General features: G+C 46.5%; 1 protein-coding gene across 1 annotated transcript; it reads right to left on the bottom strand.

The window, feature by feature from the left end:
• Positions 1 to 8,690: 8,690 nt before the first annotated feature.
• On the bottom strand, positions 8,691 to 14,433 carry LOC105567536. Its single transcript, XM_012022469.1, has 3 exons — positions 14,349 to 14,433; positions 12,248 to 12,681; positions 8,691 to 8,903 (listed from the first exon to the last, which is right to left on the bottom strand). Exons 1-3 carry the CDS (start codon positions 14,431 to 14,433, stop codon positions 8,820 to 8,822), a joined length of 603 nt encoding a protein of 200 aa, XP_011877859.1. The 3' UTR covers positions 8,691 to 8,819.
• Between the last annotated feature and the right edge of the window lie 1,664 nt (positions 14,434 to 16,097).

The following is a 16,097-nucleotide window of genomic DNA, read 5'->3' as shown; positions in this document are numbered from 1 at the left end:
TCTCTCTCTCTCTCTCTCTCTCTCTCTCTCTCTCTCTCTCTCTCTCTCTCTCTCTCTCTCTCTCTCTCTCTCTCTCTCTCTCTCTCTCTCTCTCTCTCTCTCTCTCTCTCTCTCTCTCTCTCTCTCTGTTTCCCCCTCTCCGTTACGTTACGTTCCCTGGCGATTATTACGCGAAGCGTATTTCTCATTGTATAATTTTACGTCTCACGCGCGATGTTTCTCGGTGTCGCGCGTGTTCCGCGAACCAGTCCGAAAGTTTCCTCGGGAGAAGAAGCGCAGAATTATTTCTCTCCCCGGCCGTATCCTCCGCCGCCTCTCCCCGCCGCGCGTGCCCTTCCTCTTCCTCGCCCCGACCTGAAACTTCTGCGTCTTTCCTGTCAGCTCCCGCGACGCTTTCTCGGCCAGGTGTCCTCCACCTTTGCCCAGGCAACCCTATATCAATTCACGGTTATCTAATTCGATCTATAATTTACGGACGAGGGACAGACGATTGTTTTTCCATCAAATTAGCGGATAAAGTTGATTAATTTTGTAATTATTTCCCTCCCCGATTTGCACTAGTTCTTCATCCGCCACCTGCAATCGTCGCGTCCTTTCACTTCTTTCGACCCCGGCCGTCCTTTATTTTCCTCTTCCCTTCTCGTTCATCTTGCTTATTTCCCGTCGCAGTGCCTTTCCTTAGTTTCTCATCCCTTCGCCCGCGTTCTTCGTGCGAAGTACCATCATTCGAATTAAGCCGCGACTCGAGCCATGAAGAAAATATGTGATTATACCCGATGCAATTTCATAAAGTGCACTCTGCTCCCTCTCAATCTCTCTCACTCTCGCCCTCCATCCCGTAGAATTTCTTTCGCTCCGCGATATCTCGTAGATCCGAAGTCCAATTAAGTCAACTGCGGACGAATATGAGGCCGTTTCTTTCGTAGCACGCAATAACGGCCTCAATTATCTTAGATTCTTATATTTAGTCGATCTATAATTGTCAGATAATAGCTCGAAGATCATGCGCTACGTGCAAATTAATGCTTCATTATTGTCGATCTTTCTGTCCTCCCGATACACTTACTGATCATCTAGAGTTTATTTATTTGAAAATCCGAGAGAATAATTATAAAAATGATTGAAATCAAGATCCGCAGGGAACAATCACGCGGCACGAGGCTAGCGAATACAACAAGAAACGACGAATGGATGAATCTTTAATGTTGTAAAACGTTTACGCGATGTGACGAAAACACGGAAAAAACAATATAGCTGCTGTAGCTAAAACTTAGCAAAGTAGGGACAGCTAATATTTTAGTTGTGATAGCTCAATATTTTGCTACTGTGCCTATTGTATTAGGTGCGACAGCAAACGGTTTGCTGTCGTAGCAAAATATTGAGCTATCACAACTAAAAATATTAGCTGTCCCTATTTTGCTAAGTTTTAGCTACAGCAGCTACATTGTTCTTTCCGTGAATAATGCAACCTGATCTGAAATGGTCGCCCGATGCGATTTCGGCGAACGCTTTCGCATATACGAATAGCGCGAGCGAAAATATATTTGTAAACCTGAAAAGAGCAACGTTTGCAGATTCTAGCCGTGCTCTCCTGACGCTGGGGATGGCAACGGTCGCAAAAGTCGCGTTAATAATCGCGTTAACAGCCGACTAACGCGATTGGGATCGGCTGCGGTGCCTAAGAACACATCGCTTGAATGGAAGCTAGGCTCCCGATACAAGCCGCGGAGGGTCGCGGAGGGTGAAAACTCACGAGCCTGCCCCACCCCCCCCCTCCTCCCTCCGTTTCGCGTGCATGAATCCTCTTCGCGCCCTCCCCTTCGCCTACCGTTCGCCGTCAGGCTATCTTCCTATTGGCAAAGTGACCTTCATCTGAATTTCTTTGTTGCGCCTACGCTCCGCAGGGTCGATGGGGCGAAGAAATTTACGACGGGATGGCGACGGGGACTCGGGGCAACGCGCGGGAGGGAGGGACGGTGCCAGAAATGGCGGCCTTTTTACTTTTACCTTCGACGATCGCGTGTGAGAAACGCGAGGATCTCGGGACGGCGATTTCAGCGAATCGCGGGACAGGCTCGTGGCCGATCTTTGGGGTCAACAGCTGATGCGCTGCAATCAATTTAGTTACAATTAGACGATTTCTTTTTGCGCTCCGCGCCATCTGCGATATCTTCGTTTTCTGGTCTTGTTGTTTCCCGTTACCGTCGAATACCGTCGGCTTTGCCCGGGATCGTAGGGTTTGCAACAGGTGGCAAAATAATTATCATTACCGAAAGTTCACGAGATATTTCCTTGCGTGGAAAGTTCGCGCGGGATCTCACGTGTAATTGATATTCCCTACCGCCGAAACACTCGGGGAAACTTGTCGAAAGCGGTAAAGCTGGCGCGAGATATAAAAAGAAAGAGATTTACCTCCGGTCTGATTACATCGTTTTTCTCGGATCATAAAGGAATAACGCGGAAGAAAGTAAGTATAAAGGATCACTACGTTAGCTCTCATATAACGATCAATCTCCCTGCCACTTAGCCAGTTTCTCAGGTCTTTGTTAAGAAAAATAGCAGGGGAATATGCATAGGCGGAGCTGAAACTTTCTATTAAGATGAATGGACGCGTTTATTAACGGGTTGAATGATACATTTTGTAATTAGATGGTGATGTAGTGAAGAGATTCTGTTTTACTTTCAATTTTCAATGCTGGTAAGTCGTTACCACGTGAATTTACGAATTTATTTGACTCTTAGTTTATTGTACAGATACTCTGAGAAATTGATCAACGAAACTGGAACTTTTTCGTGTTAGTTGGTACTGCATGGTTCTTAATTTTTCTTACAGTACCTTTGCAAATTTGTGTATAAAAACGACGTTGAACAAATTTACGCAAATTGAAGAAATGTGTTTAAGAGAGTTTACATTGTTCTTTGAGCACTGCGTAATTTCAAAGTGAAAAATTATACTTCGTTGTGTTTAGTATAATTACACTTAATTACATTTTTGCTCGATTAACTTGATAATTTTGTAGGAGTAAAAATGATGTCTGTAGGATGTACAAGGGAGATGGGACGCAGCAAGTTAACTGTTCTATGCATACACGTTTTATTCTTCACACTTATGTGCTCTACATAATATTTTACAATATAAAATGTGGGGGATGGAAGTACTTTTACAACGGACATTATTAACAGACAAAATATTCTCCAACCGAAGAGCCTCGAAGCTTTTGCCTTCTGATAGAATTACGAGATATTAATACGTCTAAAGCTCTTACAGATATCCTAATTTTCTAACTTGAAAATTAATTCCGTTTTCCTTTCTTTCAGATCGTAAAATTCTCTTAGATTCTTGGAACCTTCGAAACCTAGGAGACTTTTCTAGATTCTGACTGTGTACTGGAGAACTCCTGAATTCTCGACTTTCTCTTTCCTTGTTTCATATTCAGAAAGTTTTATCGATTTCAAGAAACTGTTAATTGCACAAACTCCAGCTTTCAATTTTCGTTCAAATTGTCAGGTTCCAGGATTCTTCTGGGAAAAAAAAGGGCAAATACACGCACACCCCACACATAGGTACACACGGAAATCACGACGAATCGAGAAAACGAGACATCTCGGGGTGAGATATCGATCCTGAATAATGGCGGACGCGCAACAACGACGACAACAATGATCGTGGAAGTCGTCGATGGCGGCGGTGGATAGGGGCGGTGGCGGTGGCGGTGGCGGCGGTGGTCCAGGAGGGATGCTGCGGGAAGGTTGCCAGGCAACGTGCGTCCACCCTTAAACCGCGCAGCATCCCCACCATCGCCGGCATCTCCCTTCGCCGCCCTTTCGTCTCGGTCGATACAACCGACAGCCGTTCTCATCCTCTACGCCCTGGGAATTCCCCGATTTCCATTTAGGGGCTTTTCGGCTTTAAACCCGACCTCGGCGACCCCCGTTCGTCGGGCAGCGCTTGTTTTCCACCATTACTGCTAACCACTCTACCTCCTTTCTCTTTCTATCTTGATGCTTGATGCGCTTGAGGGAGAAAATCAGGAGTCCGATCTATATCTAACTTTTTATATGCGACATGTCGACTTTTCGTCTGCCGACTGAGTTAGGATGTCAGCGCTTTGATTCGTAAACGAACAGATAAATGGAAAAATATTCTGAAAATAGGAAATTCCTAAACGTTATATAGGATTTTGAACGATGAAGTGTCACAAAAGTATGATAAAAGCGCACACTACTTAAATATCACAAGAATGTTATATAAAAAGTAGTCTTTTACACACAATAAAGATTAAAAAGGTGATAATTCTATCCAGATCTTATGTTCCTAAATCTTAAGGAATAGTGTTGCTTTATACGCTTTCTTATAAGCTCTTCCAAAGTAGATAAAAGTGGTGATCGAACGACCGCTTCACAAAATCAGACATCCGCTTTTATAATCACGATTAATTTAACTAATCTGTTATTAAGGATAGTTAATAATTGTTAAAATAAAAGCTCACGAATAAATTGTACGGGTAACAATATTAATTAATACGAAGGCTCTCGAACTTTGGGAGTAAACGAAGTGTAACAAGGTTGCGTAATTAGCCGTTAGGTACTTAAAGAAATAGCAGAAATGAATGGTCGTTTACGGTCCTTAAAAGTTAAACGGAGAAGCAAAAACGGAGAGAGTGTCGTGTTGTCCCTTGATACTGACCTTTCCCAACCGAGATCGGAGTCGCGAGACTCGCCACTCCTGAGACATTCTCGATGGATTCGCACTGACGTTCGATCGCGGGTCGATGCAGATCGTTGAATTTGGTCCGCTCTTGGCATTCACCGCGTGCCTTATGAATTTTGAAAAGTTGGCACATGGAAGCCCGCAGTGAACGCAAGGAGCACAGACTCACACTTCCCCTTTCGTCTCGACTTTGCCGCCCTTTCAGGTATTGTCCTGCGTACCGGTAGGCCTTACTGAAACTCGTTACAACCTTGCAAAATTACGATCCGGCAATCTCGGAGAACACACTTTGTCACACAATAATTAAGCTTTTCGGTCGACCTTAACTGGCCCGCGTTTTAATGGAGAAAATTTATTGCGGAAAATATTACCTCAGCCAGGGTTTGAACCTGGACTTCCCTACACTCTAGGCGGGCGTCTCACCAATTCGACCACTGAGGCATATGTTAATATTAGTCGCAATAACAGTATAAAAATGTTGTCTACGCGTCAATTTTTCGACTTTCAACTGCGCGCCGACTCGACACTTCGTCACTTTTGTTGATACTTCGAGGCTGTGCTCCGATTCGCGGGCAGTACTATAAATCTATAGTTTAAATCACGTATATAATACATTTATAGTACTGTCAGTGAACATCGGGACCCAGCCCTAGTTGTAAACTTCGATTCTCCCCGGAAATATTTCGCACACATCTGACGGATCTCTAGATTTATATTTTATTTCGGTGGTGTATTAATCGGTAATTAGGCGAAGTGTTTCATGTGTCTTGCGTAACGAGTCACTTGCGAAAGAAACCTTCGAATCGAGAGTAGATATTGATAATCACCGCAAACGATCGTTTCTCATCGACGTCCTTTCGCGTACAATTAATTACGCACTGATTCAATATAATTTAAAGATACGTCAGAAACTGAAGCAGAATATTTTTTCCAAATGGAGACCCGTCGTCCACACAATCGCGAGAGTGCAGTCACGTGACGAACGCCGAACGTTTCGCACTGGAAAGAATTTCAACCCCGTTCTTCACCGAATCTCGTCAACTAAAGCAACCGACTGTTCCGTTTATCCGCAGTCGTAAAAATTTCAAACTTCAAATACCGTGCACTAAATGTTAAATTTCGAAAACCGGAGAAACGAGCACTCGAGAACCTTTTTATTTGTTTTTAACCTTCACTGAAAAAGAAAGAGAGAGAGAGAGAGAGAGAGAGAGAGAGAGAGAGAGAGAGAGAGAGAGAGAGAGAGAGAGAGAGAGAGAGAAAGTGTCTCTTGCGCACGAAAAGAGGAAAGGAAGCGACTCTCTCGATCCCGTTGCTAATGATCGCGTTAATTCTGGGACACCGGCTACACATCGCACAGGCTCGAAGCGAACATGATGAACGCCGAAACTGCACTATGGGGGACGTTCACCCCGGCGCGTGCCCTCGGTCAAGGGGGGGTCGGTGCCGCGCGAGGGGGATCGTGGAGGGGAGGAGTGGTTCGTCACAGTGCTAACGTAACTTATTGCTTATTTCGCGGGGGGGGGGGGGAGGGGTTGCACGGGAACTCCACGTCGCCCGATGGACGAGGGGATGATGGGAGCAGCTGACATTGGGGTCCCATTGTGCTCGTAGATATTCGCATAATCGAGAAACTCACCCCTCCCTCCCCTCTCCCGCCGCCCTCTCGTCTTCCCGCTCGCCGCAGCCGACGCTTACGCGCTTTTCACGTCGGCGAGCATATGGGATGCTGTAACCAGCGTCGACGGTGATCCTGATTGATAGTTGCACACAATCGAGACTCTCCACTCGACACTCTATTTTCCATTAACGGCGCTTTTTCTCATCTCGGCCATTGAACCCGATTCGACGCGATGACACCTCGCGCGGCGATCTCTCTTTTGGTTTTCCCACAACTTTATATTTAGTTCCATCATTTATTTACCGTCTCGTTTAATCGCGGTTCGGTCGTTTACTTTATCACGTAGAGTCTTGTGAACAGGGAATCGAGGGAGAGATATTTTCAGAAAGCAGAACGTGAGATTAGTTGGATCGTAATCGCCAAAGTGCCACGACCGTTTAGAATTTAGACACTGATAATGAATTTTTGTAATAGATACCAAGCAAATGTGATACGAGTAAAATGATAGGAAACGCTATTATGCAAGAGAGGATGATATATTTAAGAAAGCGGCCAAATACAGTAAAATTATCGTCGAAAGTAGTCGCAGTTAACGCCAAGATGCAAAATTCACGGGTGAAAAAAATTTAGAAACCCTTAAAAAGAATTCTATGCGATGGGCCTTTACAGATATTGTCTGGATTTCTCGTTGTAAGAAACTGTACGCTCCTGTCAATCTCGGAAACGTCACGTAACGTCAGATTTTTTTTCACTTTCCGGTGACGAGCGAAAAAAAAAACGAGGGGGCAGAAAGTAGTTACATTCTCCGAGGGTTCCGCTCGGTTTTAAAAGGCGCGTGTCCGCGGAGGGTGAGTTCGTAGCTGCGACAGTCACTGCATCCCGCGTTCCCCCCTTTCGCAAAGGCTAATTCATATCCATCGTGAAGGAATAGTGGGACGAGTGGGGAAATGGGGGGAGGGGGAGTGCTTGGTCTTCGCAACACAATGGGGCATTCCCTCAAAGGGCTGGAACCTCGTCGGCCGAAGCTGTGGGTCAGGGTTACCTCAACGAGAATGAGAGAGGAGCAAAGGGGGGTTTAAACGCAACCCTCGTCAACGGGGAGGAGGGGGGGGGACACTCGTCTACGGGAGGGCCAGGAATTTAATAGGAAGATATTTAAATGCCCCCGTCGCACGTGACATATGCGTATAGGGCGATGCCCTATTATCGACGGAAAAAATAAATTCTCGGACGAGGTGGGGACGAAGGGCGAGGATCGTCTAATAGCGAGTGCAGAGTCAGCTAGCCCGATGTTATGGCCCGATAACATGCGTGAAGCGAGAACGAAGCGCCGGATTGTTCACCATTTTCGAAATAATTGCCGTAACTTCGGTATTCGTCTGATAATATATATTGAAATACACTAGTATCATTTTACACCGTAACTGATATCCATACTTAAAATCTGTTTGTTGTATACTACGTGCAGTTACCGCTCTGTGCGAGTTAACTGAAAGTTGCGGTAAAAATTAATTAGATGCGAGAGTTCCGTGACAAGTTGCCTAATTGCCGGCGAGCGTGAAAAGGATTTAATTTGACCAAGAAGATTGAATCGTTGATGAAACCGGCCGGCCTCCGAAGTTTCCGAAGAGTCAGGGGACAAGGGACGCAAAAGGGCAGGAGGGTGTGTAATCGGGCGTGGCGGTATGAAGCTAATTATAAGCGCTGTAAAGTCGCAGGGGTAAGAGTGACGCTGACACGATCGAGATGTATCGACCTGTCCTTCCCCCGAGCTCTCTTTTAACTTTCACATAACTTTCCAATAATTTTATCAAGATTAATAAAAGATATATGTAATAATAGCCATTTATAAATATAAGAGGATATATTTAAAATTAAAATAACAATCACTTCCTGTTTCGCGCAAATCAACGTGCTCGAAATTCGTCCAAATTTCCGTTGTTCCTCGAGTATTTTTTTGTACCGTTAAGAGCGAGAGAATTGAGCTCTCTATCATTTAACGTGCACGCATATTTTTATCCCGTTCCTCGTACCAACTGAAATACGCGCGGTAGATTCGCAGTGTGGCAAAAGCGCGGTTTGATCGAAATTTCGAGAGGCGGATTTTATGAAACGCTTGCTATTTCGAGATGCTAAAGCCGCGGTCTCGTCAATCGATAAATTAACTCGTCAATAAATAAATCACGGACTATTATCGTTGTACACGCGACGCGCGTGTCACCTCTCATTCTCCCTTGTTGTCTCTTACCGTGATACCAATCTCATTTCTCTTTATCCACCCCCGGGATCCAGGCGGGCTTCCTCGAGAAAGCGCCGGATCCCCCCCCCCCTCCCGATTCTTTTCGCGAGTGATACCTGAATGGCCCCCGAGTCCTGCGGCCGCTCGTCCTCGTGACGTAACCGAGCACGTGTACGTCGCGGCACCCTCGCTCAGGTGGGGTTGGAAACGTCACGGTTATATACCAATCCTCCCCTGAAGGTAGCACGCCCTCACCATCGATCCTGGCGAACCCTCTTCCATTCATGAGTGAGGCCCGGTACCAGGCCGGCGAACCGCATGGCTCTACCTGGTATCTGGAACAAACCAATGCTCTTGGCGCGTTCGCGGTAATGGAGACAGAGCGGCAGGGTTGGCGGGCGCGGGGTAGGGGGAGAGGGTGGCGGCCGCCCACGACAGCTCTGTGATCCTAGGTCAGCGACGGTGTCCTTCGTAATGGCCGGGAACTCCGTTTAACGCCACGTCAGCGTCGCGAACACGCCTCTTTCGTCATTCCGCGATTTTCCGCGTTTCGATCTTCTCGCCCACGAATTCGGAATCTGGCGGCTCGACACCCAGCTTAAAGTCTTCATTTCCTGATTCTCGCCCCTCGGTTGTCTACTCGCGGTGTTAAGAAAATTTTAATCGCGAGACAAAATACGCCGGCGACTGCGGAAGTTGTTGACGAAGGGAAGAGATTGTCCGCGATGATTGAATCTTTCTCGCTATAGGAAGGTCTTTCAATCACGGTGATGGATTATAGACGCAGGATTATTTTTATACCCAAGATGCAGAAACAATAGCAGCGAATGAAATAATACCGCATTGCTTTATACAGTTACATTATTTTTAATACGTCTCCCTCTCCCTCTCTCTTCTCTGAAGAATAACTTCTTCTTCCCGAATGCAACCCTTTTAACGGATTATCTTAAATTATAAGAAATATTTTCTCGAAATTGACAACCTTGTTGGAGCTCGTACGGAGATTTGTACCTTCGTTCTCTATCGGTTACTCTTGCTCAAGAAAAAAAAACCCAGTATTTCCCTTCGGATGCACTCGAGAAATGTTGCAGCGACGGTGGGCGGGAGGGAACGCCGTGTCAACCTTTCGCGGCACGACGGCGTTCGCGACGTGCGAAACGCTATAAATAGGAATCCGCCTGCGACAGCCTCGATCGAGCGCGTCAGCTGATCACATATTGACAGTTCGATAAGTTGCCGCGCGGGAACACATCGTTCAACCGTCGAAACTGCTGCTCGCGCAATTAGTCGCGCCTCCGCGAGGACGGCGGAATCCGGAGGATCGATTAAACCGCTCGTCGATAGTGTCGTCGGCGAAAATAAAAAGTGCTCCGGGTGACGGGCGAAATTGTTTCCCCGTGGAATCGATTTTTACTTTAACGCGTCCTCTTGTTTTGTGCATTAGTTATTTCAGTTGGCCTTATGTACTCGATGTATAATTCACAAATTTAAGGAGAATCAATGAAAAATAAAAGGTTTTTATTATCGAAACTTCGAGATGTCGACACAAATCGTTGTTTGAAATTAAAATTAATAGAACTCGTTGTGGGATGTTAGTTATTTAAAATGTTTGACATATTAAAAATACAGGTGGCGATAAATTATGCAAATTTAGCTCGGAAGGCAAAGGTATTACTGAAATTAATTGATTAATAATTAATCTTAGAACGAGCGGGGGAACAGTTCTATGTTGTCAGATATTGATTTATATTGGAACCAGTACATAGATTGTAGATCACAAAGACACACAAACCTGCTCGAGTCCCGAAGAATCTTAGCGCGGTAGTTCGAGAGCCTGGGCGAGGACTCGACCTGGGCGCGATCGTGGCCGGGGACCGATTTCAGGTACCGGCTCGCCGGAGTCAGTTTCGTGACAGAAAATTACGAAAATGGTAATTAGGCACAAGGTAGCAGCAGCGGCGACGTGCCGGCTACGGCTTATTCATACTTCGTAGCCATGGCGATCCTGCACTACTGATAAAACAACAGTACACACCATAATGTACTTACGCGGAATAGGGGAACACCTTGCGTACCGGGTGTCACGAAAATTGCGCGCGCGCGCGCGCGCGGGGGTACGTCGCGAGAGAAGAGCCGCCGCGGCGTCGCGGCTCTCCCTGACCCCGCGAAACCCCAAGGAGGACGACGAGCGTTGCTCAAATACCGACGTTAACCTTTAACGGTAGAAACAATTTTAATTTCAGGCTACGTGAATATTTGTTTTAGAAATAAATGTTACTTAGATTAATATTTTCGGACGCGAGGGTTAATATTGTTACACCCCTAGAGTTTCTAATATATTTAATCTTTTTTCGTAAGAGATCGTTTTAAGGGATGTTGTTCAAAGAGACAGTATAATCACGTGAGAGCGCTGTTGTTTTCACACGAATCAATTTCACAGGTAGCAACAGTTTCAGTTTTCTAACGACATATGGCGATTTGATGCGCGCGGTGCGCTTTTACCGATGTACGCGAGCCATATGTTGGCTCTTCTTCAATCTGCTTTAATTAAAAATTGGCGAGTGGGTGTCCCCAGGAGGTGTGCAGCGTATGCCTCCTCGGAGGTAAGCGACAATTCGGACCCGAGAGCAAAATCCATTCTCCAACGAGGCAGGAAGCCTCGCGAGTAATTTAATTGTAAGGGACAGTTTGAGGATGTAATCGGCGAACGATGAAGAAAATGACGTCCACGTGCGTGCGTGTGGCACATAGCGATAAAGAACGATAGCGGGCCAGCCACCCGGTAGATATCGCGGTCGAAACGAGTGGAAGATTGTTCGATTGATAGAAATCTCGAGTTACGAAATTGTACGACCGTATATTATTAATCCGCTGTGGAAATATCCGTCAAGGTATAAATACACAAAACAGAAAGTAATAAAACCAACAAGTGGCTCAAGTTAAAATGACTTTCCGATTGTGCAAAAAAATGGAAAAAGATTGCGAAGGTTGTGAACGACTATCGATCGAATTCACAGCTCCATTTCGGAAAAACGTCGGCAAGAGTCTCACTTATTTGTAAATCTTAAAGAAACTTAGGATCAAAATTTAAAAAGTTCCGGTTGCGATGTAAATGAAAAGTATGTTAAAAACGTGAAAATAAAATTGCTCGAAAAGTTCAATCTCGTGCTTTCTGATTCGTCGATCACGGCGAAGATTAGTGGGCTATCGCCGCTGAGTAAATAGTATTTCACTATCATCTCGATCAAAAAATGTGTGCGCAAAAGAACCACCGTTCGCGAAAAAAGTTACATCAAACGATCAAAGAGTGATTTACGTCACAAGAGGGTATAAAGTAAAAATGAGCAAAAATAATTAACGAATAAAACTAATGGCGGCATCTTTCAAAATTATCGAATGGAAAAAACGGAAAATAAAAATAGAAAAGTATCCGCGGATTCAGGATACAAATCAATCGAGATTAAATGGAGCGATAAGGGGATATATCGAGATCGATGAACCGGTCGGAGAAGCGGCGATCGATGATGATTAAGGGGTGCGATCGTAAGCGGGTTAATTAATTAGGCTGGACGGCCGAAGGGGGTCGAGGCGCGAACGACGGGCGCGATCGCAACCGGCGAGGGTGCTCGTCGGCGGAAAGGACCTTCGGTATCGGGATCGGGCGCGCGACTGGCGTTACCTGGCGGCTCTCGCTTCGCTGCGCTTCCTCTTCCTTGTCTCCCGCGCGTTGCTCCTCTCCTCGAAGAGAACTGCTCTCCGGCGAGCGGCCGGGGCCGCAAGGGATCCATCCGCGATCGGGATGGATCCTATTCCGCGGGATAACGACGGCGGGACGCAGCGCGGCGTTACGGTGGAGGTCGACGACGTCCGTCGCCGCGTCGCCGACGTCCGTCGCTTGTGAGAGCGGGCGTCGGCGGCGGCGAGAGAAGAGAAGAGAAGAAGAAGAAGAGGAGGAAGTAGGGGTCGGTCGGCCGCCGTTTTCGCCGAACGACGGCGGCGGCAGGACGGTGTTGTTGGTTTGATGGTCGCGGGACCACTGCGCCCTCTCCGTCTTCGCCCGCCTAGCCCTGCCCCTCGGTATCAACCCCCGGTGCCCGCCGCCGCTGCCCCCCCCTGCCCCGGGTTGTCCCGGGGATCCTCGGGCTCTCTCCGCGCCCTCCCGCCCCCTGGTCGTCGTCTACCCTGTCCCCACTTGGCCGTCCCGTTTCCACCCCTGCGCGTGCGATGTGTACGTGTGTGTGTGTGTTTGTGTATGTGTACGTACACCCCCCTGGTTCCGGAGCCGCCGTCGTCCCTCCGGAGGACGAGTGCGCCCCCACCGTCGGCGGGGCGGCCGGGAGGGGGGTGGCGAGCCTCCTCGCGCGATAACCACCCCCGAAAAGCGCGACTCCGGGGCTCCTCTCGACGTGCCTGCCATCCCTGGCGCGCATTTTCCACCCTCCAACGGAATGAACGGAGTCGGCTGCTGACTTTCGAAGCGGAGAAAAGAAAGGGGAAAGCGGAGAGCGATAGCAGTTCTCCAAGGCGCAAGCGTTACCCAGAAAATCAAGGCATCGTCGTCGTCGTCGTCGTCGTCGTCGTTGCCGTCGTCGTCATCGAGGTGTTCTCCGAGAGCGCCGGCCGTTCGTCTGGTCTCGCTCGGGAGGGTGGGAGCGAGGGGGCTGAAAGGGGGCGGCGGGAGAAACGTACGCCGTAGGGTCAGGTTGCCCCGTCTTCGTTCAAGGGCGTACGACCTCCCCCTACCACGAGCAACCTTCAATAGAGGAGAGATCCAGGCTCCTTCCTTCCTTCCTAAATTCTTCGCGCCTCTTACCCCTCGTTCTCTTCGATCCTCCGCCCTCATCCCTCCTTTGTCATCTCTCGCGGAACGCCGTCGGTGGGGTAACGTGTTTCTCCACGTTTCTTTCTTTGTCTTCCCCGGGGGGGAGGGGGGGGGAGGACACACTCCTTCCTCGTTTCATCCTCTTCCCGCCACCCACCTAGCGTAACCCGGAAAACGAGATCCTACGAGCAGTTTTTCTTCCCTTCGCCCATCCTTCAAATTCTACGCGCGTGTGAGTGCCTGCTACCTACGGTCACGAGGTCTCTTTCCGGAGACTCGCGCGAGAATGATGGGGGAGGAAGGGGGATGAGACAGGATTTCGAATGACGGCATTCTCGATGAATGAACGATTAAGTCGATTTTCTAATTAAGCGCGCACGGTCGTGGCACTTCAGAGACTTCCAAAAGACAGTGGTGAGACGCGGTTCAAAATGTTTCAACAAAAATGTAAATACATGACGTCGTTGCGCAAAACAGTAATCAAAATTATTGGATAAACAATAGCCATTTCAATAAAATTTGCGAAATTAAGTTCCTGTTAACATTAAAATGAGGATTATTAAACGACAAGGGGAAAATGCAGTTTATCTATGTATGGGATGTACATACCGCGTATTCTTTTACTGCATAATTCATTCGGTAAAATTTATTAAGGCTTAGAACAAATTGTTTTAAATTAACGTGTTTGCTCCAGATCCAAGAATTATAAAAATAGAGTTTGGACTTGATACCTTCAATTGAAAAAAAACATTACTCTTTAAATAATTTATATTGATTTATGGCATTATTGTTTATTGCTTCAACAGTAATTTCCTCCATCGACGCCAATATTTTCATTATTATGCTATTAATTTGAGTACACTTCTAAATTCGACTTTGTGAAGCATGTCCGACCAATATCGTTGATTACCTCGAACTATTTCGATCTCGGGGCTCTCTGATAATCATCTCCACTCACCTTTCCCAATTTCCTCGAGGTCCCACGAGTTCGAAAGTTCCTTTCCTGTTGGGGAAAAGTGGAAAGTTCCACCTGGCAACTTCATCCGGCGAGATTATAAGCCCTGCAATGTCGCAGCGCAAAATATTCGCGATTTTTCCACGGGATTATTTCCCGTAAATTCCTTCATAAATAACTCCGTCAGCATTTTCGCATCGCGCGCGCGAAAACAGGGGGAAAAAAAAGAACGAACGCGCAATCAATATCCATAGATATTTGCGTGATAGACAAAAAAAATACGAATCGCCAGACTCGTTTATTTCGACTGGAAAATGAAAATGTGTAACGCAATTAAACTGACGCACACAACGCGACATTCGCATACGTGGCTTGAAATTAATATGCGTCACAAGTCAAATAAGAAAAGAAAGAAGACGCGATATCGCAAGGCAGGATAAATGGATCATTTCCAATTTTATCGCAGAGATCGATTCTGCCTCTGGATATCGGTAAAAAAATGGTCGTTTCGCAAATTTCTGTATAGCTGGAGCGGTTTTTATAGCTAAACTTTTTCTATCGCGTTGGATTTGGACAATTCGGACTTTTTTTTCGTGTGTACAGGGCCATTGCCATTCAAGACACAATGGTATATGAGCGAAGCGATGCGGAAAAAAACCTTTGACAATACCCATGATCGCTCCTCGCATAGTATCAAAAAATCAGAGTGCTTTTTATTCTCTATGACCGAGGCTATCGTTCACGCCGATAATGGCTATTGCAAACACGAGAATAGTAAAATGGCGAGCTTTGGAAAGGGGTCCTTGGATTTTGCATTGCTCGCCTGTACTGGGTGCAACGTCTATTTTATATCTTCGCGGAGATTCGGATCGATTTCGAGATATTGTTCCCGGCCTATTTGGATTGGATTCCAGTTTGAAAAATATAATTTCAAGACGGGCATCTCTAAAGCCTTTCCAAAAGATAGAGCTATAGTTTTTTTAGAGCGGTTGCAGCGTGAAATCAGCTTCGGAGCTTTCAAGCGCCGGTAAGTGCCACGGGCTAATAAAAGTATCGTCCTGTGACGCACTTTAGCCTGTCGATATGAGATGAGCCGCGATCAGCGGGATTATCTTGATCTCGTCGTGAGGAGACGTCCCGGGACGACTCGAGAAAATCGAATTCTGGCCGTAGAAACGTCCTCGGGGACGGTAAAAGTCCTCGGACGACGAGGACGAGGTCGGTCTAATAGCCACCTGCTGTTAGATGACCGGAATCCCCGCGGCTCCTGCGGAGAGCCGACGGGATTTGCGAGTTTTGAGAACGAGGGAGGAGGAAGGCAACAACGCTCGGTCAACGAAAGTGGAAACGTTCATGTGATGAGCAGCGTATCGATCAAGAAGACATCCTATCGAGATTTTGTCCACGAGATGCTTCGTGGACAAAAAGGAAGTGAGAAGAAAATTGAAAATCCAGAAGAGAAATGTGTAAAAAATTGACAATTTCTAAATTTGGAAACACATTGTAACTTGAAAAAACAAACGTTGAAATACTATAACAAAATGGTAACGTACGTGGAGACGTAGAAAGAAATCAATTAATAGATTCATTTATTAGAGATTTAAAGACATATAAATAAATGCGGGTATTGTTTCTACAAATAAACACGGAGTTTTGAACATGCTCAAAATGATTATAAAGTAGATATTGATTACTGATAGATGTACATTTCTTTGGGCATTTAACTTGCGACTAAACGATTCTTGTCGATAG

The sequence above is a fragment of the Vollenhovia emeryi genome, unplaced genomic scaffold (assembly GCF_000949405.1).
Source record: "Vollenhovia emeryi isolate VEMERY1.0 unplaced genomic scaffold, V.emery_V1.0 DF939137.1, whole genome shotgun sequence".
NCBI classification, from domain to species: domain Eukaryota; kingdom Metazoa; phylum Arthropoda; class Insecta; order Hymenoptera; family Formicidae; genus Vollenhovia; species Vollenhovia emeryi.
This window is presented reverse-complemented; position numbering and strand designations above follow the sequence as displayed.

What these genes read in the sequence shown, in the direction of transcription:
- LOC105567536 (XM_012022469.1), bottom strand. Translation starts at nt 14,433, where the DNA reads ATGAAGTTGCCAGGTGGAACTTTCCACTTTTCCCCAACAGGAAAGGAA. An exon ending in CCTCGAGGAAATTGGGAAAG is followed by an intron (nt 12,682 to 14,348) that starts GTGAGTGGAGAT and finishes AACCCGGGGCAG; the next exon opens with GGGGGGGCAGCGGCGGCGGG. An exon ending in AGCGAAGCGAGAGCCGCCAG is followed by an intron (nt 8,904 to 12,247) that starts GTAACGCCAGTC and finishes GGTTTGTTCCAG; the next exon opens with ATACCAGGTAGAGCCATGCG.